General features: G+C 37.6%; 1 protein-coding gene across 1 annotated transcript in view; it reads right to left on the bottom strand.

Moving 5' to 3' along the window:
- The window catches only part of RNGTT (RNA guanylyltransferase and 5'-phosphatase), a 182,644-nt gene that overhangs the window by 98,972 nt on the left and 56,207 nt on the right, over window positions 1-27,465 (bottom strand). The window contains exons 10-11 of the mRNA XM_082048859.1: window positions 27,007-27,078; window positions 10,370-10,534 (exon numbers count right to left, since the gene is read on the bottom strand). Coding sequence (XP_081904985.1) covers window positions 10,370-10,534; window positions 27,007-27,078 — 237 coding nt within the window. The remainder of the gene's footprint in view (window positions 1-10,369; window positions 10,535-27,006; window positions 27,079-27,465) is intronic.

Here is a 27,465-nt window from a genome sequence, read left to right as displayed (position 1 = left end):
GAACCACACTACCTTGATTTCATTACTGAGCCACAAGGGAAAGAATGCTACAGTGAACAACAATAAAATATATTGCAGAGGTGGTGGGGAATAAAGTTGGATGGTGCTACTTTTGTTTTAATCTCTTTTTGGTTTTGCAGGTAATTCATTAACTGCACTCTTTAAAGATGCTACTAACACTAGCTCTATGCCATGTTCTCTAATTATGTGGTTAGAGACATTTTAGAAAAATCTCAAGCACGCTGCAGTAAGAGTCCCGCTGAGCTATCACCAGTTTGCTGGTTCTGAGTGAACAACTCCAAAGGTCATGTACCTAATATATTCAAAACAATACCCAAGAATAACACAAGCACTATGTGTGTTAATGCTTAATTTGACAGCACATCTGCATTTTTGAATTCAAAATAAGCATCAGGCAATTCTCACTGTCAATCTCTTCTCAAAACCACAATTGAGAAATTGACATCAATTAACTATGATGTTTTCAAATGCTTCTTTCAAATCAGAGAAATAGGCTGCTTCAGGAAACTTTAACTGACTTTTGTGATAGCTTCAAAATGGGAGAAACATGGATTCCTCAAGGCTGTGAGGGAATGCCACTGCCAAACACCAATAATATTTCAAATTTATTTTACCTGATAAAGAAACAGAATATTGTAATTCATAGCTTGGCTGTTTAATTTACTGTGCTCTGGCCAGTTCTCTATTTCAACCTGGAAGGTACCTTCAGTTTTTTCTTTTAGGAATTGGGACTTTGTCCACATCACCTTCCCCATGCTCTCCTACCTGGCAGAGCACACCTGCCTGTGACTGGAGTCCTGCTGGAGGACGTTTAATAGGTGCCACTAGCAAATCCTTTAACCTACTTGTAATTTATCTGCCATCTGTGACATTCCTGAATGGAGGGCAGTCTGTTACCCCATGTCCTCGACTGAGAAAGGTTCTCTTGCTAATGTTTAGAAGCTCTTTAATACTCTGGGTTTGATCGAATACAACATCCAAAAGTTCTTCTGATGTCAAAAGGAAAAAACTGACTTGGAGTTGAGTGCACTGGGGCCAAGTACATTTTAATTTTTTCTGTAAATGATCTTCCAGTGTTACAAACTTGAAAGGGTTCATCTGTTACACAGCCCCTGTGTAAACTGCTACAATATAATCCAGTCTCTGGTTGTCAACAAGGACAGACCTGTTTTAATTAAACCAGATTAATTAAGGATCATGTTTTATTAAGCATTTCCACTAAGCCTCATCAACAAAGACAAATTTGTATATACAATAATTCAATTAGACCTAAAATGGATATTAAAGATTATGAAGTCTTCATACATTTACTTTTACAATGCCTGATTCAAAGGGGGCTAATGTATTCCACTGGGCACCAATGCAGTGATTTTAACACAAAGACTGAGATTTAACATTATATTCTGGATTTTGAGAAACATTTGATTCTTCTGCTATGCAATGGCACTTGAGGGCTTTACTTGCTACAAAGTTGAAATTAAAACTTCCCACTGTAAGCACATAACAGTAAAATGCTAAGATTTTATTATTTCTTGGTTTTAAATAAAAATACTAATTCTGTACAGTGTTGGCTTGTTTTTGTTTGTTTGTTTGTTTTTGCAAAACTGAGTACATCACAATAAAAGAAAGAGTTAGCAGGGATGTCCTAGAATCTTGTAACATAATAAATAGTTTCAAATTTGACCGCCATGTTTACAATTTTCTTTGTGCTTTTATTCATTTTATCCAAATTAAGCGCATGTCTCTTGACCATCATTCCAATAGGAGAAGGCTGACGGCTTCCCTGCAGAGCTGTATTGCCAGGAGGCAGTTTGGGAAGCGACAGGCTGTGAAGTGAAACAACGGACAATATTAAACAGTTGCCCCTCAATTAATGAGTGGAGTGACCCACTTAGTCACCACAGCTGAGTCCTCTAATTCAGAAGATATCAAATATACCCATTCAACTGCCCATACTGGGATACCAACTGGTCCTTAGGTCCAAGCAGATTTGCATTTGCTTGGTTTTGTAACACACCACAAAAATGAAAGTAGAAATCAATGTTCAAGACATTTTTTCCTACTTAGAAAGATCTATTATTTCAAATGCACAAAAAAAGAAGAAATTATTTACAAAAATGTTTGAGTATTCAAACCTAATGTTAAAAGCTAAACTAAATATATACTGTTCTGATGTTTAAAATTAGAACGTGCACCAAGTATAATGCTTCACCCAGATGCCTTTATTTTCCCACTAGTTTCATTGTTTTCTTTCCCACACTGTAGTTTGGTAAGTCAGAATTTAATTATATATTATACATTTGAATTCTTCCACAGTAATTTAATTTGTACCCCTAGCAATATCTAACATGGGCCACTAGTTATGAAAATAATCCTTCATGGCAATATCCAAGACTGTTTGTTTTAACTTTGGTAGATCATTTTCAGAAAAATGTGAAATGTAACTAATGTGTGAATAATTTCTTAAACCAAAAAACTATTTCCCCTTTTCCCTAACCAAAATTATACTGTGCTGAAATATTATCCTTGACCTTCAACATCACATATAATAATAAACAAAAGTAAGCAGACAAAACCCTCTTTTGTTAACTCCAGGAAATGAACACAGATTCTTGTTCATGAACGGATCTCCTCCAGTCACTCCATCAGACCAAGGAAGCTGAGAAGTTAGCCATACCCAAGTCTCTTTTTCCCCTACCATGAGGGAAAATCGTTGGTGTAAACCAAATCCAACCAAATAACTGCATCCTCCCTGTCCCACAAAAAGCAAAGGAACACCCAGAGGCAGCTGGACACCCCAGCAGGCGTGGTCTAGAATATCCCTGCTACCCTCATCCTACCATGGCCAGAAATTAAGTTTCCCGAACAGCATCCACATCATTCCCGTGCTGTAGCGGATTGCATGAAATAGCTCCAGTTCAAGCATGGAATTTTAAGTTGTAGTAACCTACATTCAGCCCAGAAGCCACAGTTTGGTATCTGTTTCATAGGACAATTTAACAAAGCTTCCACTTGGTTTGCTTGGCTGTCCTTACCTTGACAATTCACATGGTAAAATCATTTTGAAAAATCAGGCTGATATACTACATACTGGGATACAGGACAGCTGCCAAGTGAAGATTTCAAATTCTACTAGAAGCAGAAGGTAACATCTTTCCAGCTTCTTATGCGCCACTTGTTTACTAGGTTCCTCAGGTGAACCATTATTTGCGTTTACAGGAAGAAAAGCACTCCAAAAATTTGAGTGAAGACAACCACCATCACAAAAGCATCTAAGGGTGGCATAAGCCCATCGTGCTTTTACAACATTTGACTTTCCATTTTTGGGAAGATGGAATAGGACGAAGTGAGGAAGAAATATAAGAAGAAATAAAAGCAAACAGAAACAAAATGGTAGAGGGGAGATGGGTTAGAAGATAATTAAAAGGAGATGAGATGATAAACAGGCAAAAAAATCTGAAACAGAACAGATGGAGTGAGGACTGCAGGGTAGGCCAGACACTGAAGAGTGACTGCCAGCTCTGGGTCAGGAAATGCAGGATTGAAAGGTGAGCCGACTAAGCTGCTCCTTAAGTCATAGAAAATAAAAACAAAAATAAAAACAGAAGGAACAAATCTTTTTGGCATTAAAAACCCTCCAGATGGTAACATTCACCCTCCATTGAGATCCAGAATTCAAAATCTCCAATAAACAGACAAAGATTATTTGACACTTCTGCTGCTGCCATCGCTGCCATTGAATCCTTTCATCTTCTGTCCCATGACTGCAAACCTTCTCCACATTTTTGTTTGCAGGCTCCTTCTGCAACATAATACAGGCCTTTGTGGTCATTTATGGTTAGTTTTGCGTTAATAGCTCTCTTGGCAGACAAGGATGAGCTATGTCCACATATTCTGCCTTTTATCAAGATTCATTTTTTTCAGGCCATGCAAATACTAGCTTAGAGCTGCCTGCTATATACTCCACATCAGCATCAGCAAGTCATGTATTTAGACAACCTCTTTCATCATCAGAGGTCCACAGCCACTTAATTTTCCAAAGCAAACCACCTCAACGGTAGCTATACATTTATTGGTACAATCTTGAAAACATTACACCTTTCCTAAATACAACAAAAGCAGTTAAACAAAAAAAAATCCAAATGTCAAATAAACCGGGAGAACAAAATAAGTCATCTGTCAGTTCACAGATTTGACTGAAAACTTTGAAGATCCTAGACCATTCAATCTTCCGGCAGAGATTACTCACCTTCATTCTAATTCCTCTAGGACAAGCTGTCATTTTAAAACCAGATAATAGTCTAAGAACTGACAAGTCATTGACATACAGCGTGCTAACATTTGAAAAAGGTTGTTCATTTGACCTGTATCATTGTTTAACCTTTAGCCCTATTGTTGAATTGAGAGTCATGGGCACAATTCTCCATGGGACCACAGACTGCACAGAAAGGAACTTTTTTTCTATTCCTGCTAGACAGCATTTTCACTAGACAATAGACTTGAGTGATGACATCTGGGCTGGGACTGTCCACACAAAAAAGCCTTGCAAAAGAACTGCAGGTTGGTTTAGGTAACGAAAGCCAAGACCTACATGATTTCCAAGACTTTAATTATTTCTGTGTACCTGTACTTCCCGCTTAATACAATGAAGATAAATCCTTGTTGAAAATCCTAAAATATTTGTATAAATAATAGGCTAAGGCTCCAAAGCTAAGAATATCCAGCATATAAAGCATTAACCTCACTAGTTTTTAATACTTTAGCATCAAGGAAGCCTAAAATCCAGCTTCCTGCATGGACTGCTGCTGTTCTTATGTGATGGACAGGAGAACTGGCAGATTTGACCATGTCATCTCCTGATGCTCACTAATAAATGAAAAGAAAACAAGCTATGCAACAGAAGTGATCTCATGAAAGTGTAATAACAAACTGCAAAGATTCAACGTTGCTCAAAAATATCTTTTGAAAGTAATTTGCAAGTTACATTAAAAGGCAAAATAGCTCACAGAGTACCTGTGTTCCCAGCTAGCACTAGAAGATTAAGCTGTGTCTAATGATTCTTTAATTACAGAGGCAGACAAATGTAGTGATGCTGCTTTCTCCATCAACCAAGCTCAAAAAGGTAGCATTTCTAGAGATTCTGAGAACATACAACCTGTCCAGAGGTTACTATCCTTTTCTTTTCTTCCTGTTACCACCAAAACTCAGTTATACAAAAACCAAAAGTCCATCAAAACATCTTAAAGTAACACTCAAGACAACATTATAAAGATATAACACTCTAAAGACATAGCACTTATTTCCAAAATCTAGTACCAACAACAAATGTAAAGGCACAACTACAATGCTGCCATTCTTTCTATTTGCACTTCAAAATTGCACTTCATTTAACAATAAATTGATTTTCAGATTAGGGGAAAAAGCAACCAGCAGTCTAATTTTGGTATTGAAGTCCCAAATCCATTACTCTTAGAACAGTTTCATTATGGGACATACTATATAGCACAGTACGAAGTTTAGTGCTGTTTCAAGTAATTACCTCCACATTTTCACTGAAAATAACAAAACCTATGTGGACAACATTCATTCTTCCTGGTACAATTAAAAGTTTTAGACGCTTATTCTGCTATTAAATATTAGCACTGAGACTCCTGGCCTTTTTGAGTAATCTTCCTACAGTCCCCCCAAGTTAATACACATTTACTGATATGTGCTACTGTTATTAATATTAAGAAGAATGGCCAACGAAGTCTTTCAATTTGGAACACTATGTCTTAACTCAGGTCATAGGAATGACAGAGGGAGGCTGTGAAGGGAGGAGTCTACAATATTTACTTTTGTGAGGTTCAAACTGCGTCCTGAGAAGATATTTCAAAAATTGAAGGTTCTCAGAACAAAAATAAGATGTGATGTGTGGTTCCAGCTGTGGAAATTCAGAAGTAAATTTGATTCTTTTCTTGACCCTAAGGAAAACCCAGCTGTGCTTCAAAAAAAACCCCGAAGACATAATGCTGCTGACACAATCTACTGCTTACACCTGTTACTCCAGGTACCCTTTAGCAGCAGCAATCCAGTATAAATACTCCCTGCTTCTCTTCAGGCTCTGGAAGGAGCTAAAGCGCATCTGTCTCCAAAACAACTTCTCAAATGGAGCAGTTAATAACCTGGGATTTTTGCAAGACTGAAGGCAGGACTACAGAATGCACAGACATACTGCACAGCAAGGAAGTCCAACCTATCCTTCTTTTAAATGTCCTTTCACTTGCCACTCGAAGTGCACAACCACAAAGTATCAGCTTGCTCAGAAGCTAAATTTCAGAGTCCCATATAAGCTCCAACCACAAAACCACTTTCCCAGCACAGCATTTCTGAAGTTTTCAGTTTTCTGAAGTTTCCCAACACACAAACTTCAGAAACGGTGAAGCACCTGCTGAAACTGTGCAAAAAACCCTCCAAGCAATTATCTTGCAGATGCCTACAATGAAGACGCTACTAAAAGAGACTATATTTGTTGCCTGAATTTTGATGAAATGCATTCTGACCAACAGTACAGGTTCTTCACTTTTTCTGCATTGAATATGCTGGTGCCATCAGAGACCCACCTTACCTGTGCCCAAAAACTGTTGATCTTTCTGTGAGAGAACAAGCCTTGGAGATGACCTGAGAAGCTACAACTTTTGGCAGTGAAGGACAAAAACTGGAGGCAGGGAAGAAACTTACCCTTGAGAAAACACACACTTCTCCTGAGATCACTCAAGGGTGTTAATCCTTAAGGGCTTCTAGTCAAGAAAGGAAGGATCCTGTTAAGCCCTTTCTAAAGATGAAAGGACCCCACTGGTCTTGGGGAAGATGAAGAAAAATGGCCAATTAAACATAAGTAAAAGCTCTACCTAAGCATGTACCATTTGTCAGCCCTTCGGTGTTCATTCAGCTGCCACCATCTCTAGAGAGGGATGGATAGATCTGTGTAGTCAATCTGAATACGAGCAGGCTTGAAGCCAGAAGGAATTCCTGGTCTCCCTGCAGCCCTTGTTGTGCTGCACATGGAGCTGGTAAACCCTGTCAAGACATTTGTCATTGATGCGAAACAAACCCAGCTTGCTCTTCAGCTATACGAATCAGGTATTCGTTGCTATTTTTGTTACTATAGTCACAGAGATATCTGAATAAACACACGAAAAAGATCTTTTGGGCAAACAATACTAATTTTTAAATAGTCCTCCTTCAGGATAGGGCAATGCTTCAAAATAATAGCTTATTCTGACCATACATACTGAAAAATTCTGTTCACAAAGTTGTGATGAAGATGTAATGTCTGTTTCATTATCCTAAGGAAGTGTTACAAGAATCATACTCATCAAGTTCACAGAAGTAACGAAATAGACTGTATTTCTGAGGTCAATAAGAGCAACAGCAATTATTTGTCTAAATATTATTATTTTGAGAATATATTTTTATGCATACTATCACTTTGAGTAGATACAGATTTGAAATATATTTTGGATCCATGATGATTTCCCTTAAACATTTACCAATATTGTCTCAGAAAAAAATCCACATTAATACTGGTAGTACTATTTAAAACTCCCCACAGCTATCATAGTGCATACAAACAATTCTTAAATATCGGCATAGAACTTCTTGCTTATGGAAAACAGTGATCATATTTAAAGCCTCCTTAGAAGTTTTCTATAACAGCAGCATAATGAACATGTTTCAGTAGGTACCAGTCACTTTAACTCAGGGCATGGATTGTTTAAAACTTAGAAGCACATTGTATAAAAAGAAAATGTAAAAACCTATGGTTATTTCAAACAAAAAAAAACCCACCACCACCATCACAACACTAAAAGGAAACAAAACAAATGCACACACACACACAAAAACCCCAACAACAACAAATACAAAACAAACAAACAAAATCCACAACCCCAAATACACCAATAAATTTAAAACGTACAGACACTCTTATCTCAAAGATGTTTTTAAGGTGATGATAATACATTAGGGGTGAGAATTTGTTGACTGAACTGCATTTACAACATAACAACGGCAAATGCAGGTTGCAATGTCCTTGAAGCTTTACCTGGTAATGCAGACTTACTTGTATCTTCAAATAATGTTTTTAAAAGCTTGAATTAAGTAACAAAACCCAAAGAGATTGCCATGCTTCACACTTTCAGATGCCCTGCTCTATCAAACTGCATAAGTCACCACTGTGTCTACTCAAAGGGTATATTCATTGCTTATAAAAAAGCAGCAAAACTCAGAGGAAAAGGAATATTTGAGAGAAAGAAAATGCACTGTATAACTGTAAGGCAAACCAGCCATTGACTTTAACTCACTTTAACTGGGGGCGAAGTTAACTGATGAAAGAGACCTAGTCAAAAAAATCGTCTTTCAAAACATACAGTTTGATAAAACCCAGGATATTAGTCTTATTTGCTTTATTTTCCTACCAATTTGATCTAATACATGCACAGAGTAGGTAAATCATACATGTTTTAAATTATTAAAATAAGAGAAAAATAGCACTGGCTATTCACTCTGCACTGCCAGTTACTCTACTGCCACATGCAGGAATATTCTTCACAAAAATGAAAGAAAATTGGCCAGAAAACTGCTTTATTCCATAATTCACAAGTTAATCAAACCTGTTGGCAAAGACCAAGACAAAATAAAGAAATACTGTCTAAGCACTTGTATCAAAAGTAATTATAGGTCCATTATGAAACAAACTCTAGCTATGTATAATTTTTTTTCCCCTCACCAACATATTTGATGCTTTACTGCTGGGTAAAAAGACAGTCAATGTCTTAAAGAGTTTATGCTCAGAGCTTTGAGAAAGACCAGTAAAACATATAATTTCATTGCTGACTTTAAACAGTGCCGCAGTCAGAATTGTTAAAATCCACAACACTGGAAAGCACATGGACAATTCAGAATTCTCCTTTTAGGCAGCGAAGAGAAAGCCATTGAGCATATTTTTAATTTCCTAGGTTTTGAGAAGCAGAGAATCATTTCAATATTCATGTGCCAGCAATTTGATTTAACTAGCATGAGATTTGTTTACAGATCTGTTTTACTTATAGATTTTTCTACAAATGCCTCCAACTATGTTCTTCCTGTGTTTTTTAAACCAGGTTAAATAACCTGGAACTTCAAAACACCTCAAGAAACTATAAACTTACGTAAGAAACCAATTCTTAAGATGTGTTCCTTTTGTTTCAGTTTCTTTTAATTTCAAGCTCAAAATTATGTGTCCTAGACAAACAGCCTCTTTCCCCCCATTAAAAATTTATGAAGTTGATGAGTTTATGAGTTGCATTCCAAAAATGGAACAAGACAAATACAGAAGAGTGATCAGAACATTTATAGGGATTTAACCACACAAGCCTCTCATAGTTCAGGATCTGAACTTTTTGAAGACAGCTAGGCTCTTCCAGGTTTTTGCAAAAATCCAGCTTATGCCTTGTCTCTTTATTTACTTCTCAGCCACTCTTGGTTAGCCAAAATACCAACACTGTTCCTCTTGAGGAAAGACTCATTACCTGCTACAGGCTCAAGGAAATGACAAAAGCAAATGGAAGGCAACAATTTGATGTTCATTGCTCCACATAGATGAGATATGGGACTACTTTTAACAGCAGTGCTGAGAAAAGAGGGTTCCTCTAGAAGAAAGTATTATCCAGGAGCCATTTAATTCACAGAAGAGAATAGAAGTATTTTACAGAATATGTTTATATATTTTACAGGATATGTCTATAGTAAAGAAAAGCACACAATGAAAGACAGGGCCTCATATGTGTCTTTGCAAGTCATATGTATTACTTCAGAAGACCTAAGGCAGCATTTTAATACGTAAAATGTGGAGACATTAACTAGAATAGGCTCTTAGTAATCATTGCTGAACACTAGGTGGGAGTTCAAGCACAACTCATGATTCTCATACTATAGCCAAATGGGGACTGGAAGCAAAAAGAACATTACATCCTTCCCTACAAAGGAGGGTAGTGTAAACAAGAGAGCTCTGACATTCCCTTGTGCTCAGAGACATTTCAGACCTAAAGCTATTAACGTCTGTGTCATCAGTCAATATCACCAAACTAAAGAACTAGGTTTTGCCGAAGTGCAGGTTTTAACTATGGCAAGACAATAATTCAGAAGGAAGAGGAAGCCTAAGACCACTTTTGAGAGTATCACAAGCTGTCACTCACCCCCAAGCACCGCTGAGCATGCGGTTAGCAGAGGAACTCGCTGGAAGCTAAAAAAGCCGAGGGAAAGCCCACATCCAACACCACTTTGCTGCCTTCAGCACCACAATATAAACAACTGAAATCAAGTTTACCTTTCTTGAAGCGTAGATATCGAAAAATGGTTTGTTTCGAACACTGAATGGTTCCTGTGCTTTGTCGATAAGACCATTTTTCATCTTTTCATGTCGTGGAAATATAATCTCTTTCTCTATACATGCAAGTCGAACATTAAAATCGCAGTCTCCAACGGGCTGTCCCTGCCAAGTTACAGAAATCAGTATTAAAACCAAACACCAAATTTTTTGAACAGTCTATGTTTTCCTTACACAATATTTAGAATCATACTGATATATAATATTATTATCAAATCACTGCATGTTTTTGCGAAACTTGATTTTCAAGCATTTGTGTCAGGCTGTAAGAGGTTTAATCGAACCAAAGTTTATTGAAAGATAAAATCCTATAATATGTGTTCAAGCCTATATAAGTTAAATACCTAAATACCTTTAAAGTTAAGCAAAATAATTTAAATATTCCCTAATTATAGCTTTGGATATAGCAGCTATGTACTCTTTCACATGGTTTTACTTCCAACTCATTTAGCTCATTTTCTTCATAATACTTTTAATGACAACACAACAATGCAATTTACACAGTTAAGCAAACTCGTTGCTTTAAACGTACTATATTGATACCATGAGAGAAGCACTAATTACATAAACGTTTGCTTTTCTGTCATTCAAAAGAGACAAATATAGCTGCAGTTGGAAAATGTGGCAGCAAACAGTGGGTACAAAAACCAATAACATATGTAATGGCCCAGTCACAGCAAGGTAGTAGAAGCCCTCCTCTAAGTCTCAGTAGTGCACTCTGAACTCTCAAGATCTGAAATCAAACAGCAGCTTCACATTGCTCTTTGCATATTTGGTGCATTGCAGCAGATCAGTGTGAGCATTCAAAATGCGCATTTGTCAGATTAATAATTTCTCCTAATAAAGTTTATTATATTTCGAGCATTAGATAGTGAGGAGAACACACTGTGGATAGCACTGAAAGAAAATAAGCAACTAGCAACTCAGAAATTCTCAAGTTACTTTAAATTAGATGTGCCACTCTCACAGCAATAAGGCACAAATTTCATAGATTTGCATTGTTACAAGCACGATGCAGCACTGGAAGTTATTTACATGAGATCATCCCCCATTTTGACACCCTATTTACACACAAAAAATAATTTCCAAAAACCTTCCCTTTCACAGTCCACAGAGAATAAGCTGACAGGGCCTCAAAACCAGAAATTTTCAGAAGCTAAAAGCAATGAGGACAGGGAACTGGGAAGACGTGAGACTCACATCATCAAGGCAGTGGTAAATGAGCAGGAGAACCAGCAAGCAGATATTTCCTGTACTAAACACGGCAAGAAGAGAAATGGAAAGAGAATGTGAAAGGAAAAATGCCCTGTTCTAACATGCATCAAAGAGAATTAGAATGGGTCAATCTGAAAGAATGCAAAGGAAAAAAAAAGGCAAAATGACATCCTGATAAGGCACAGAAAGGTAAGAGTTAGAAGGGGTAGTATCTGAACAGATATCTTAGGGGGAAAACGGAATGCCAATTTTAGACCAACATGAATTTAAAGAAGTTTTTTCCAAACTCATCCCGGCTTTCACCAGAATCTTCTGCATTTTGCGCTCCCAAAGGGGCAGTAAGTTCTCTTACATTTCTTTCCCAGCATTAGATCCTTACTAGATCTCTACCAGAAGTCCTCAACTCTTCACTGCAACAGCTTTAAGAAGGATGCAGAAGGATGCATTGCTCCTGTACTATATGTAACTCAGAACCACTTTTCAGGACTGGGGTTCAGTCTATAGGAGGAGCGGCAGCACAGTCTCCATCGCCTGGTGGGAAACACGTCCTGAACAAAGCCAGTGACAACACGGGTGACTGTGTTTCATAATCTCTGGTCACTGAAACATGCTTGGGAAGAAGAAGAAAGCTTATCCGGCTGTTAACTTTGCCTTCAGCATTGCCTTGCTTTCACACGTGGAGGTGTTATTAGTAAGGAGCCACTCAAATGGAAAACCAAAGTATGGAAAAATCCAAGGAGCAGAAAAGTGTCTCACTCTTTATTCACTTGTCACAGAACACGGCTGTAAGATCTACAGACTTTCAAGTGCTGCAGACAAAACTCTGTAGAATCATTCTTTCTTCCTTCCCCAATATACAGCATACTTGAGAACCCAACTATACAGTGATTGAGCTTGCCCTGGTTTGTATATCCAATTAAAACACATCTTGACCTCTGTAACAACCGACTGAAGAATTCTTTCCTGGGAAGTGTGCATACATATGTTTTATTATTTCAAAGAACACCATGAACTGTTCTCTAGGTACGTTTCAGCAAGGTCTAGTGCACATGCTCGCTTCCCTGCAGTAGTGTGGCTCAGTGGAAACTCAGCCACATTTTATGAGTAGGTCTGAAAGAGCAACTTAACTAATGAATGTTTCAAATATGTGAGGTTCCAAAAAGCAGTAAAGTTATTCGAAGAGCTTCTTTACAATGACTCATTCAAAAGTGCTTTTGCATACTGACTTAAATTTATTTCAATCCCTTAATAGTTGAATTAAAAGCTGAGACGACTTCACATGCACCATAAACCAGCTGAATCACTTTCTTTTCCTTTAAATAAACCTTTCACTTCTCCCATCTACTTGGAACTAATTATTTCCTGCAGCTCTGCCAATCACATATTTTTATTTCAAAGCTTGTTAAGCAGAAGGGTATATTACCACTAGGTTCCATCATATAAAGGTCAGAGTTACGTTGATATAAGATTATATGAGATGGTAAAACACAGATAATGCTGCCGAACAACTTCTTCAGCCAAGTAAACTAAGAAGTTAAGGAGTATTTCATTCCCACAAAAGCACAGGACAATAGCAATAAGAAAATTAACATAACATTGAATTTAAATCAAGGACACACTGAATAAAAGCAATATTTGAGGAGGAGGGCTTCTTTGTTATTAGACACTTGCTATAATTACACAAACTGTTGCTAATATACAATGTATTTATCCCAGACAGATCCAAAACCTTCAAGTGGTAAAATCCCAGCTTTTAGCAACTAAGTAGGAGGGTAACATAGGCTGCAAAAAATAATTTTTGCAGACCTTGACAAAAAGAGGAAGATATTATTTAGTATATAAAACACACATTTAAAAGTTGTCCAAAACCAAAACACTGATGCATGTATAATCTAAACCCAGCCAAACACTAAAACGTTTTATGCAATAATATATATTACTAATTTAAGCATTCAGATATTTGAGATTTTATTTCAGTACGTAAGATTACTTGCCTGAGAAGTAAGAGGGTCACCACTGCCTAACAGCACAGTTACTGGAGTGCATTACATGATAACTCCTGTTTCAGGCATTTTTAACCTAAAATAAGCTTGTTAGCAAAGGGTAGAACAAAATTAACAAGTAGCATGTGTTTCCTATCTATGCTAGAAAGTTACACTTCCCCCTCACTGTAATTAAAATGTATCCTAAAGCAAAACATCCTTTAGACAAGCCTCAAGAGAGGACTCATCTGTTGAATCAACACCTCTTCCTCGGGCAGCTGAATTCTCTTCACCTGTTAAAACTTTGTGCATTGCACTAAGAGGTCACAGCGCTAAGTGGGCTTGCAAGAGATGTGACACTTTAAAATACTGGTTTGATTTTAAACATAATCCTCCACGTATCATTAAAATGTAAAATGAGATTTCTACTGAGCTTTGGAATCTACCCAGGATCAAGCATTTCTAAATTTAAACTTAGATTATTTCAAATTAACTTTTCAACAGAACCTATAAACAATAAGCCACATAAGAACCTAGTGTACCACATAAATACATACATGTTTTAAAACTAAAAAATAGGGTCTGCAGCTCATTTAATATCCACTGCCTTGAGAGGGTGGGCAAAGGCAATTTATTTGATGAAAGAAGCTTAAAAAAAAAAAAAAAAAAAAAAAAAATCACAGTCCCAATAACATTTCTCTAAATGGCTGTTGAGAATGAATTTGGTCAAATATCAGGCTGTTCTCCTGCTGTAGCTCCTGCCCTCCACCCGGTTCACAGAGACCTCTGTGTTGAAATAACAGCCTCACACTGATATGGCTACAAGGGCCAGTGAATAACTCAAATCCCAGGTCGTTAAACACAGGAATACAGCAGGAATCGCTGAGACAGGTGTTGGAGGATGACGGGATTTCTGCTGCATACCCTGCCTCGGTCCCCTCTCTCTCCACAAGGAGAGGGGAGTCCCTGAGGAGCGGCCACCAGCCTCCAGGTTTAAGTCCCCCTTCCCCAGCCTCTCAGGTTGAGCTCATGGCTACAGCTCAGGAAACTGGGTGAGCCTCGCATGGAAAGTCCTCTCTCTACATGGCTGCCGTACAGATAGCAAAATACAGAATGCCTCACAGAATGCTAGGGATTGGAACGAACCCCAAAAGATCGCCTAGTCCAATCCCCCCCGCTGGAGCAGGAACACTTAGATGAGGTTACACAGGAAGGCGTCCAGGCGAGTTTTGAATGTCTCCAGAGAAGGAGACTCCACAACCCCCCTGGGCAGCCTGTTCCAGTGCTCTGGCACCCTCACTGAGAAGAAGTTTCTTCTCATATTTAAGTGGAATCTCCTGTGTTCCAGTTTGTATCCATTGCCCCTTGTCCTATCATTGGTTGTCACCAAGAAGAGCCTGGATCCATCCTCGTGACACTCACCCTTTACATATCCATAGACATTAATGAGGTCACCTCTCAGTCTCCTCCAAGCTAAAGAGACCCAGCTCCCTCAGCCTTTCCTCATAAGGGAGGTGCTCCACTCCCTTAATCATCTTCGTGGCTCTGCGCTGAACTTTCTCCAGCAGTTCCCTGTCCTTGAACTGAGGGGCCCAGAACTGGACACAATATTCCAGACGTGGTCTCACCAGGGCAGAGTAGAGGGGAAGGAGAACATCCCTCAACCTACTAACCACTCCCCTTCTAATACACCCCAGGATGCCATTGGCCTTCCTGGCCACAAGGGCACAGTGCTGGCCCATGGTCATCCTGCTGTCCACCAGGAGGTGCCAAATCCCATATAAGTACTTTCTCTTAGAATTTAATATTTATCCGGCTTTTTCCCAATGCAGCTGTAGTAAAAAGAAAAATAACACCTGGGCCTGCGCGCACAGCCGACAACTAGCTTGGTTTGGGATAAACTGAGAATATTTGTTCTCCTACTCCAGGAGATATGGTCTGAAGCCCACCTGCCAGCCCAGCTCGCTTCATCTGCTTCCCCCGAGCAGCACCTTCAACATGAATAATTCAGCACATAGACGCACATACGCTCCACGCACATCTTCACTTATTGAGCCATAGCAGAACATATGTCACAACTGTCTTAGCTTTAATGATTTTGAGAGAAGAATAAAGAATAAGCTCAGGCTGATATTCTACCCTGTGTTTAACATTATTATTGACAATTCAAGGCACCCACAGCTGACATCTGCATTTCCAAAGAAAGCCCATTATTAGTTCTCCCATCTTCTGAAGACCATGCAGTCTAATATTTTGCATTTTATATGAATGATCTGGCATGAATTTCTGCTGACCGTGGTTTTATAGCTGCTGCTATTTTTGATACACATACTTTATGTAAAAACAATCTAAAGGTGCTGTTTCATTCTCCAAATAATATTACAATATTCAATCATCTAAAAGGTTTTTTCCATTTCTGACGAACTTTTATTTTTAGAGAAATTTTTGGAGAATTATGACTATAAGTTTTTCATTTCTAAAAAGCAAAAGGCAAGACAGCCATTAAAATCTGAAAATGCATTTTAAAATTCGTTTTTTCTAACTTTTATCACTCAAATATTCAAAACAGATACGGTAATGGCAAAAAATCTAGCAGTTTCAAAATGGTTTCTAAAACTTATATTGGCATCAATGAGGTACAGCATGTGAAATACTGTTTCAATTGTAACAATTCACCCAATGTGCTGCAGGAACATAATTACTATTTATCTGTTGTCAGCTTATACAATGGAATATTACTTTGATTTACCACAGAACAAAAACGGTTTGGAGAATCAGACTTATTAAAAAGATTGCTTAGGACATATATTAAATTACTTGTATTTCCTTCCAAAAAAATCACTGAAAATGAATTCAAATACGTATGAATCAACAAGAGAAAAAAGTTCGTAGGCCATCCATAAATATCAAGGCCTAACAGAACATAAAAATATAGCTCCACATTTTTTATATTAGCAAACATAACTTGAAAAAAAAACAGCAGGACTGTCAAAACTGTGACTAAACAGATATGATCAAAACAGAAAAAGTAGATTGTATGAGAAACGTTGCTCCCTTCCTCACTCTACTCCTCCTTGGATGGCTCAAAACAGAATACAAATTCAAGATAAAAACCGTAAAATCTTAGAACTGCAAGTGGATGAGAAGTTTGCTTCACCAGTGTAAAGGTAACACAGATAAGGTAGATATAATACAGAATATTTACAATCAGTTGAAGTGACCGAATGTCAATTCTTGCCATGAATGCAGTGCAATAAAGAGGCAGACTACTGGAAAAGGGCACCTGCCGTGGATGGACACCTAAGCCCTCTCTTTTGAAAACAAAGCTCCACTTAGGTGCCAAAAGCTTAGTAGCTGCTATTTTGGGAGCAGAGACAACTCGGTCCAACTCATTGTTTGCTTGCATGTACAGTGGCTTCATTTAGGATCTTTATAATCCTTATAAATCCTTCTGAGCCTTCAAAAACAGAACTCAATAAGGGGATTTTACTGGGATAAAATTGATTAAAACAAAAAGGAATTATGTTCTGTCTAGACTGACTGCCTCCCTTCAAGTAATCTGAGGAGTAGATGAACTTCCCATTTTAATTACAGAAGTAAAAGTAATAATTTTAATAACCCATAACTATAAAATAGATTTGCCATCATCATTGGATATTTACACACAAAAAGATTGCATGTGGTTCTCCCAGGGGAATATATTTAAATAATTTAAATGTTAAAATTTTATAGGTAAATAATTTATTTTGCACCAAATTTAGGTTATCTGCAAAGTCAAATATCAAACACAGGGCTTTACTACTTCTGTTTTTTCCGATGATTATTCCTAGTGCTGATGTTGCACATACTATGGGGGCATCCTTTACCTTTGCAACAGATACTAGATGGTCCAGTCAATATTTTCTCTCTCTGCTTCTACTCTCCTCACACTTTCTTCCTTTCGAGAAGCCACTCACAGTGACTTTGCGTAAGAATAGCTATTGATGGGTTTTTACAGGGCTGTCTTTATGATAAAAAATTATCACTCAACTGAATTAAAGAACAGTGGGAAAAATCCTGTATCTTAAAGACACTATTCAGGGCATTCCATACTTGAAAATATTATGGCACTGATTTTTTTTAAGCTATAAATCACTTAATAGTATTTTTTAAAAGTCTGCCTAGTACAGTAAGCACAAAGTCTCCTAAAAACTAGAAAAGAGGAAAAAAAAATAGTATTAAGAGCCAGCACTGATTCACAAATACTATCTCAGAAAAGGAACCACCTACCTTTCCCAAACCATGATAGAACTAAAAATTAAGTATCTGCGTGTAACAGATGTTATACTCCTGAAGACTTGTATAAGATCTATAATTTCAGTACACAATCTGTCTCCAAGATATCTAGTTCATTATTTGCATCATTAGCTTATAAATAAGAAACACTAATTAATTACTATTATACTAATTTCAAAAGAAAAGTGGTTTTTTTCATATTTCTTTTAAAAAAGAGAAATATTATATAAAGGATGAAAATATGGCCTTCACATTCTCTCCTAGACTGTAACAGTCACTCAGGTTATTCAAATGTACTAGATACAGAAAAGAAAATCATAAAATCTATCCTGCATTACATAGTTACTTCGGATTTGGCACATCTTTCTGATTAAATTTGAGTATTTTCTTTCTTTAGTTGTTTTGCCCTAGAATCATAAAAATATGCAAAGGCAAGAGACAGGAAGAAAACTGAAAATATGAAACATTACGGCTACATTAATTGTAGGAAAGGAGGAATTAAAACTAATTTAGGGAAATGTGACATGACAACTTTTGGACACACTCTCATTGCTTTCATATGACATCCCCCAAGCCATCCTCTATTTTGCTTATAGTTTTTCCTGTTTTGAAATATACTGGACATTTAATCATATGTTACAGTTCCTAGCACAACAGGAAGACATAAAAACATTGCGAATAAAAAGTGAGGTATTTTGAGTCTAAAAATGTGAGAGGCAGAAAACTTTTAGTAAAAAAAAAACAAAGAAACTGAGAAAAGCTCTTTAAAGAAACCTTCTAAGAACAAAAAAATTGTTTGTGGACTTTATTCTCGAAATTGTATACGGTTTGAAATATTTCAGAGTTATTTTCATTTACAACGCAACTTCAGCTTTCAGGTCTCATTTTGGTTTTTTTGTAGCAAGCTTCACTGTTTGCTGCAAAAGTGTCACATCAGAGTAAGCAAATAAAAGTAACAGAACCCGAACACCTGAAAAACATAAAGGATTTCATACCATGGCAACTTCTAAAGTCACTCTTGCACTTCGTGTCATTTCCCCTGACAATTAAACTAGCAATAACCTGCCATTCAAAAAGGTTCTCACGAGACATGCCTCATGTTAAGGTATGGAAACACTTACCTTTGGGGAACAAAACAAGACATGACAAAATTTAATAGACTCCCTTTGCTTTCATGTAATATTCCATTAAGCATTCTTTATTTTGGAACATGTGGAAAACAAGCCACCTTCACTGCAATCCCATCTGGGTTGGGGAAGACTAACTCAGAGATGTAAGGGAAAGGAAGAAATCAGACGTGTTTTTCACACAACCTAACCAGCAAGTAACACAGTCAACCTTCAAATGAATTAGAATGCTTAAAAAAGCTCCCCAACAACAGCAGCTTATTAGACAGAATATATAAAATGAAGAACACAAAACCACCAAAGATATCCTGGTCAGCATGTACTAATAATCAAACTTCAGCAATAATTTATTTTTTATAGACATCATAGCAAAAGAGAGTTTTGAAAAGACAGATGCAAGAATGCATTAAAATGCTACTTTTCAGTTACATGTGCGTTTTACTCAAGCACAAGGAACAACAGGGAAGAAAGCACAAGTTATCTGTTTGAAAGTTTACAGAACAGGGAAGGAGATTTGCAAATTTTGCTGCTCAGACCTACACGCCAGGTTTTCAATGATGAATAATAGATGATCGACAGGGGAGGGGAATACGGCAAGAAAGACTTTGAAGAAGACAGCCAGCTAAGAGCATTTCTGTGCATCCATTTCCACAAATCCAAAAGCTTCCGCTGCTTCACTACCTTACTGTGTCGATTCTCCATCTCACAAGCTCTCCTCACCCACCATTTGTTGCTCTCACTATTCTGTGATGCTGCCCCATTCATACAGCCTGAAGAATAATACACATTACCTGGCCAAGCTGCTCTTGCTCTCAATAAGTTGCATCATGAAAAGGGGAGGAGGAGGAGAAAGCAATCTTAATGAGTCACCCCCAATGTGATGCCAGAAAGCAAAATGAGACACAATTGCGTAGATGCTTTGTATTTCATTTACCTGACACCTCTGAGCCATAATAAAATGAATTAGTATATACAGATTTGAGAACACAACACACAGTAAAAGCACCGCTACAAACATTGGTTTGTAGCATTTGTTAGGTGTGTCTCTGCAAAAAATAACAGAAAGGGTGCAAGACTAAACATGTGCACAACACCCTCATTTTCCAGTACTGTTAATATCAAAAGCTTTTTTAATCCATATTTTGAGGTGGCATCTTTTGATAAATAACCCAAATTAAGAGTGGAAGGATGACTGGCAACCAGGTGCATTCGCCAACAGAAAAGATGCAATTAAATACTTGCGTTTCTGAATTGTGCCCTCAGAATTTTCACAGTACATTTCAAAGAGAAGGTTAATAGGCTAATAAATGAGAGACCAGCATGTACTGTGAGCTTTACATCACTTCAAAATCAGGTTTGTAACAGAAAAATCAGACATGGTAATATTTTACAGGGATTTAAAACAACAATTTTTCATGCATGAATTCAATGAGCACATTGGCTGTGGACTGGATTTATGACCAGCATATCGGTTTACCATGACAAATTTTATCTAATAGCTAGAGTATTGTTATGCATAATGACAACCAAAGAAATCTTGATCTTCACTTAATTCAATGTACAAAGTATCAGGAAATTTAGTCAAAATTCTATCTCCTTTCTAAACATTAAAATAATTATTCTTTTTCAAGCATTCAGTCTATTCTTACCATTGCAATCTGGTCTCACGAAAACTTGGCTAGAGTTTAAAAATTTAAAAGGCCAGGGTTAGAAAGGAAAAGGAAAGTACTATTCATTTTCAGCATCTTTGCTAAGAATGCATTAATTAGATCTTACATTATAGCAGTGTTACTTTTTATTACTTCACTAAAGAAAAAAAAAATAGTTGCTTAAGTTCAGTGTCTATACGTCTACATGTAGCTATTGAATATGATCTAAGAAAAAGCCTCTCAAAATACAGTTTCTCAGGAACAGCTGTCTCAAAGATGACTGGAGAACGAAGATTTTTTTTGTGGATTGTTTCTTATGAACAGGGATTTAGCTTTTCTTATATTTTCTTCTAAGACTGTTAATTATTCTGTTGTCAGCTTCCTCTCTTTCACTAGAATTACCCACCATATTTGACCTTTTTACTCACTATTCAGGTGAAAGACGTAGTGCTATACAGCTACTCTGACTGTAATCGTGTACTCAACTACATACAGACACAAATCAAGAAGCTGAAAAGTAACAGACATTGCAGGGATCTACCTCTGTAGTCATTAAGACTGGACACCATAAGGAATGTTGGGTGTCATTAGCCTTTTATGTTCAGAGGAATACAAAAAAAAAAAAATCCAGATTTCATGTGTGAGGAGCACACACATAACCAGTGACATAAGCATGGACAAAAAAACCCTTCAAGTAGAATATTAAAAATTACAGAAATACATGCATTCTTAAGAAATACTTTGCCATTTTTCAATGAGAAAAAAGATTATTCTTAGAAAACTAGACAAAAAAAAAAGGTTGTAAGAAAAGATAAACTGTGTTACAATTGATTTCTGCTTCTAGGAATACAGCATGTGCCAAATGTCAAATGTGACTCGACATGATAATGACATCTTTGCCATCCTGGTGCCATCTTCTCCATAGACAAGCAGAAGTGGCAGATCAGTTTCCATGCTGCTTGGATCTTCTTTTACCCTTCACAATAGAATTCTGCTGTATGTCCTGATATGCGACTATTTGTTATTCCACTTTATTCTCTTCTTTTCAATGTAAGGAGCATCCACGTTCTCTGCCAAGCCCCTAAAGATGTGTTAATAGCAGAATACCTGATGTTTCCCAAAACAGCACTTTCTGAACTTCAGAGAGGTGAGCCCCGAGTCTGTGAACAAGAAGACACTCTGGGTACAACTGCACTAGTGACCTGACAGGGCAAAGGCCCCTGGAGCCACTGGCTGTCTGACCACGGTCACACTCTCGCCCTACAAAAGGTGATGATGACACCTCAGAACACCTGATCAGAGTGGTCCCCAGGCAATGTCAAACTTTAAACTATTCTCAATAACTGCTCAAGAGCGTTGTAGCTTGCCAGAGCCAAAGCTGTGCCAGGGACCCTTTTAACTACTTAAAAAGAGGATAAACTTCCAGCAGCAGGATCCTGCCCTTTGCACAGTTCCGCATTTTAGTATACATGTATTCAGAAGGGGCTTGGATCAATTATTTTATATACTCTGAGTTGCTCTTTCGAGAAAGAACCATGCAAAGCAGAAAAGAAAAAGCAGGGATTGCTGTGAGTTTCCTCAAAGAGTTGGGGTCAAAAGGCGGGCTTCTTTCACTACCATATGGCTTTCTTTCTATGAATTTTATTTTAGCATGTGAGATGAAAGCACTAAGACAGCAATGTCATATTTTGAGTTGCTATAATAATCAACATCATGATTCAGAATGAAGAAAATGCAAAAAAACCCACCAAACTTTTTGTAATCTCCAAAGAATCATTTGTTTTCCCTGACAAAGGCATCTCTTGTAACACAATCAGATGTATTACCACAAGCTTCTAGAAACTAGATGTCACAGAAACAGTGATTAAAAGAAATGAAGTCAAAGGGTTCCATCAACATCCCTGAAGACTGACTTTTGCAGCAGCTACAGGTGATAAGCACCAGAATTCAATACAAAATGTATCATGGAAAGAGGCAGCCAAGACAGATTAATTCCATGTTTTCACAAAGAACTCCAGCATAGGTCTCTTCCAGTCACTGAAACTCAATTGTTACTTTCCTTCTTCCCAAGACTTTTCCTGTGTAGACATCTACAGCCAAATACACACTACACGTACAATCAGTCTATTCTCTTAGTTTCTTTCGCTTCTTTCTAGAAGGCTGCTGTAGTCTATTCCTGAGACACCACAGCAAAACTGAAAAGCTAAGCCTCACTGATTACCACGTGGATTAAAATTTGTTAAAAGACAGGTCTTTGCCCACTCTCTCTCATTTTTCTCTCTTACTATTCTACTTCATTTGTTTCCACAGCCTCTACTCACTGTTAGGTTTCTGTTACTGTTCTCTCCTGATGAACACATCATCCTTGTTTAAGGTGACTTCCTTACGTCCTCTGGGTCACGCTCAGGTAAAATCCTGAGGAAAGATCCCCTGATATACTGAGACACTCAGCTCCATGATGTTCTTCCAAAATCATAGCATATAAAATGAAAACTGCTACTTTTAACCCCAGCTGATCCATTACTACCAGACTGCTGCTCCTCTTAAACCTCAAATTGACATTGGCCTCTTAAACACTTAACTTTTCAAATGCCAAAGCTGCAAAGGACAAATGGAACACAACTATTTTAATTTGGGATCTTTGGGTTTCAGGCTGAAACATAAAGCATTCAGCTTTAAGAATAAACATACCCTCTCACAATTTCTGCTCATAAATGACAACAGTGGTCACAGTATTCAGGTAACTTAGACACAGAGAAGCCAGGCTAAGCATTTTGGGCTTCATTTAGACATCAGTCTTCAGTCCCACGTCTCCTTGAATTTTAACACTATTTAGCCCACAAAAACCAAGACAACAAAGAATTACAATAAATACAAGAATGGAATACACTGCAATTTTGAAGCATGACAATAACGCTGGCCAAATATACTGAGAATAGTGATTCAAAGTGATTTTACAGTAACTGACATTTGGAAATTTTTAATTATATGACATTATTTTGCTATGATCTAAAATTTAATGCTGTGATTTTTCTGTATACATGTTAACAGCTTTCACTGTACTATTTACAGTCATCCTGAGGGGCACAAGTTGACATATATCTTACCATAAATACATGGTGCATTCTTGAAAACTATATATTACTTTATTTTAGTACTAACTTCTGTATTTTTGTGTTGGTGCTGATCATCCTAACACACACATTCTCAGCAGCATTAATAGTGCACATAAGTCTTTGGGATTTAATGTGGAATTTCTGAATGCAATACTTCAGAAGGAATATTCTGACAAAGCCAGAAAACTTGGTAATGCTCAGCTAGTACAGGATGGTGCGCAAGTAAAATACGTTGAGCTTTTGAGAATAAGGTCCTCTGAAAAGATCTCTGGTTCCCTAGACCTGACTAAGACATGAGGTTTGCCTGAGCAGAGGTGTTCATCAACAAGGTTTGTATTCACGCTTCCCCAGCTGCAACGTTGCATCTCCAAGAGCAGCATCTGCTGGGTCATTGTGGAGGACGAGATGGGGACGTGCTGGAAATCCTGTCGCTCACATGCCAGACTGTGAGTACAGGAACTCCACCACTCACTTTCAGAGGACATAAGTAGTTTCAAGATCAAAAGGAGATATGTCAAATTTTAGGGCACCTCATATAGCTGTCTCTCAGGTTGTTGTGGGGTTTTCTTTGGACTGGGAGGTTGTTTGTTTTGGAACAGGGGGTGGGGGGGAATGTTTTGTTTTTAAACAGGACTAATGCTCTGTGTAATGATTTGAAGATCTGCTAGGAACATTTACACAAATCTAACTTACACAACTTTAAAAGGAACTTATCCTTTCTTGCCAATTACAAGTTTTTAATACATTTACCTCTCTTGGTGACAAAATGCTGTTGATCATTTCTTGCCAAGACAAATATCCTCAGGTGCCCATTTTTGTAATTAAGCTTCTACAATTAACCTAAAAACCCCTGTGTTTTTTAATCTGTGTAGTAGGACCGATTGCTAATGACTTCTTGCAGTTGAGGCCCTGCTTGTATTCATACTGATAACATGATCTTAATTTGTCCTTGACATTAAAATAGTATTACATAGTAACTAACTCCTCTCTCTCATTCCCAATGCATTTAAAAAACAAGAAAGCAAACAAAACCAAGCAATCTTTAAAGCTTTTACAGCCCTGCTCAAAAGCAGACTTTTCCCAAACCCTAACAGTCCTCTGGAAACCCTCTGATTGTTTTCCCTGTTTGCCAAGTGGTATTCTTCATGTTAAGTCTGGACACTTTATTACAAATGGGGGTTTCCTCCCCTTCTACCCCCAAAAATGTTTCACTAAACTAAGTATGACTTTCAAAAAATGTTATTTTGCTAGGACAGTATATGCATATCCCATGGTGAAGGAAGATGGAGACTGTACACTTCCTAACCGACAGTTATTTTTCAAAGGCAGAGTAACAGCAATGAATGGCAGGTTAGACATGAAGTGAGAGCAGAGACAAGGAAAGACATGAAGGCAAATAAACAGGGAATCATGGGTGGTGGAACAGATAAGAAAATTTAAAGGAAAAATGAGAACCCAGGAGTGGTTACAGAAGATTGTATTTTTCAGATGTCTGCCAGGAACTTTTACTTACTGAAAAGTCCTAACCACAGGAGGGGATCCAGGAAACTAACACTTTTCAGAAAAGGCTAAAGAAAATATCATTAAGACACAGAATTAAACTGAGTTAACAAAAAGCTTCGGTTCCTAATTTAACATGTGTTACACACAAACCATTACTTTTAAAAGTAAGACTTTTAAAGTCCTATGTCCTATGTCACGGTCTGACTACACTTCCAAAGATACCAAGGTCCTTTTTTTGGTGACTAGTACCGTGCCTACATTTCCACTTCCCACTTAGACGGAGTGGCCTGCTCAAGCTGAGCAGTACCTTACTCAAGTCTGGAAGAGTCAATGGTAGTTTAGAAAGTCTGAAATGTGCAGTGGTTTAGTAATACTGGTTGTCCCATTAGGAGTAAAGTAAGGACTTCATTCACCGCTTCCCATGGGCAGGCAGGTGTTCAGCCATCCCCAGGACATTCGTGCTCCGTCACACATAACAGTTACTTGGGAAGACAAACACCATTGCTCCAAACGTCCTCCCTTTCCTTCTTCCCCCAGCTTCATATGCTGAGGAAGATGTCATATGGTGTGGAATGACCCTTTGGTCAGCTGGGGTCAGCTGTCCCAGCTGTGTCCCCTCTCAACCTCTTGTGCACCCCAGCCTGCTCGCTGGTGGGCTGGAGTGAGGAGCAGAAAAGGCCTTGACTCTGTGTAGGCACTGCTCAGCAACTACAACATCCCTGTGTTATCAACACTGTTCCGGTCACAAATGCAGAACACAATACCATATGAGCTACTACAAAGCAAATTAACTCTATCCCAACCAAAACCAGTTTTAAAAAAATACCAATATGGTTAACCTGATCTTTCATAAAAGACATTTTCTCTTCCTCAGACTGCAAAATTTATTTCACAATAAGGGCTAAAAAGTGGAACACGTCAAGGTTAGCTCCTCAAATAAGCTTCAGTAGAAGACTCTGCCATAAAACCTCTGAGTAACTTCAAATTCCACATATACCATTACTTTTTGGGGAAAAACAGAAGAAATTTAAAAAAAAAAATCCATAAAAGATAACATGCAAGAGCCCTTTGGTAGCATTCAAACCTTTACCATACTTGAAAGGTGCTTTAAAGAAAAAACATTACTCATTTTCTGTATTGTCTAACAGCTCTTACTTGTGACCACAAAGACTTTCTTCCCAGCTGTCAACAAAGGCTTCTCCTTTTCCACAGCTTCCACCATATTTTTCTTTATTACATATTTTCCCTACAGCCAGTGTAAACAGGAGAGCCTGCTGCTGAGGGCTTAACAAAGGACCAGTTGCCTGGTTTCAAAGAGAAATTTGAGAAAGAGGTGATGGAGCAGCCTAACAAGGGGCACTGTGATGCTTTGGTAGCAAATACACCACTTACAGCCTAACTTCTCCCTCTTCTCTCAATTTCACTGCCTAAAGAGTTCAAACATGCTCTAGAAATGGGAAATTTTCCAACAGTGTTACGCTGACTGTTTCAAACAACCATCTTTTCCTGAGCAAGTAGAAATAAATCAATGTCTATTATAAGGCTGCTTTCAATCTTAATTCTGATGCATTGCTTGTTATTGAGTTACACAATACCCAAATGTTTTTGGTGTTTAAATTTACCCTGAAGCTTGTACTTATACAAATAAGATTAAAATAGAAACGAGAATCAATAACTAATGATAAAAACAATAAAACTGGAAGTACTTACATTAAACTTAATAATGTCATATATCAAGTACCGAGGGACAACCTGTCCATTAACCTTGTCGATGATCATTTCCTTAAAAGAAAAGAGATGACATTTACATTTATTTCATTAATACAGAAGAATGTCTACACATTTAGTGCACATACCTGTAAGCACAACAAAAATCAAACACTGGCCGTATCTTTATTATGAAAAAGATTTTACAATAGGTCAAGATGATAAAAATATTATTATGGTCTTAAATGTCTCTCATGAAGCATTCAATAGGAAGCCAGGAAGCTGTACTAAGGCTCAACATTCTCATCTGCAATATTTGTACATTCGTTTCCACACAGCTTTCAAAATCACCACCTTTCTTGCATGAATAATGAATTTTCAGAAACCTCAGTAAGAACTGCGATCCTAAGTCTACGAAGCACTTTTGGAAGTCTTGCCTACACAAAGAAGTACGACAGCAAG

The sequence above is a fragment of the Streptopelia decaocto genome (genome assembly GCF_964273445.1).
Source record: "Streptopelia decaocto genome assembly, chromosome: 3".
Taxonomy (NCBI): domain Eukaryota; kingdom Metazoa; phylum Chordata; class Aves; order Columbiformes; family Columbidae; genus Streptopelia; species Streptopelia decaocto.
This window is presented reverse-complemented; position numbering and strand designations above follow the sequence as displayed.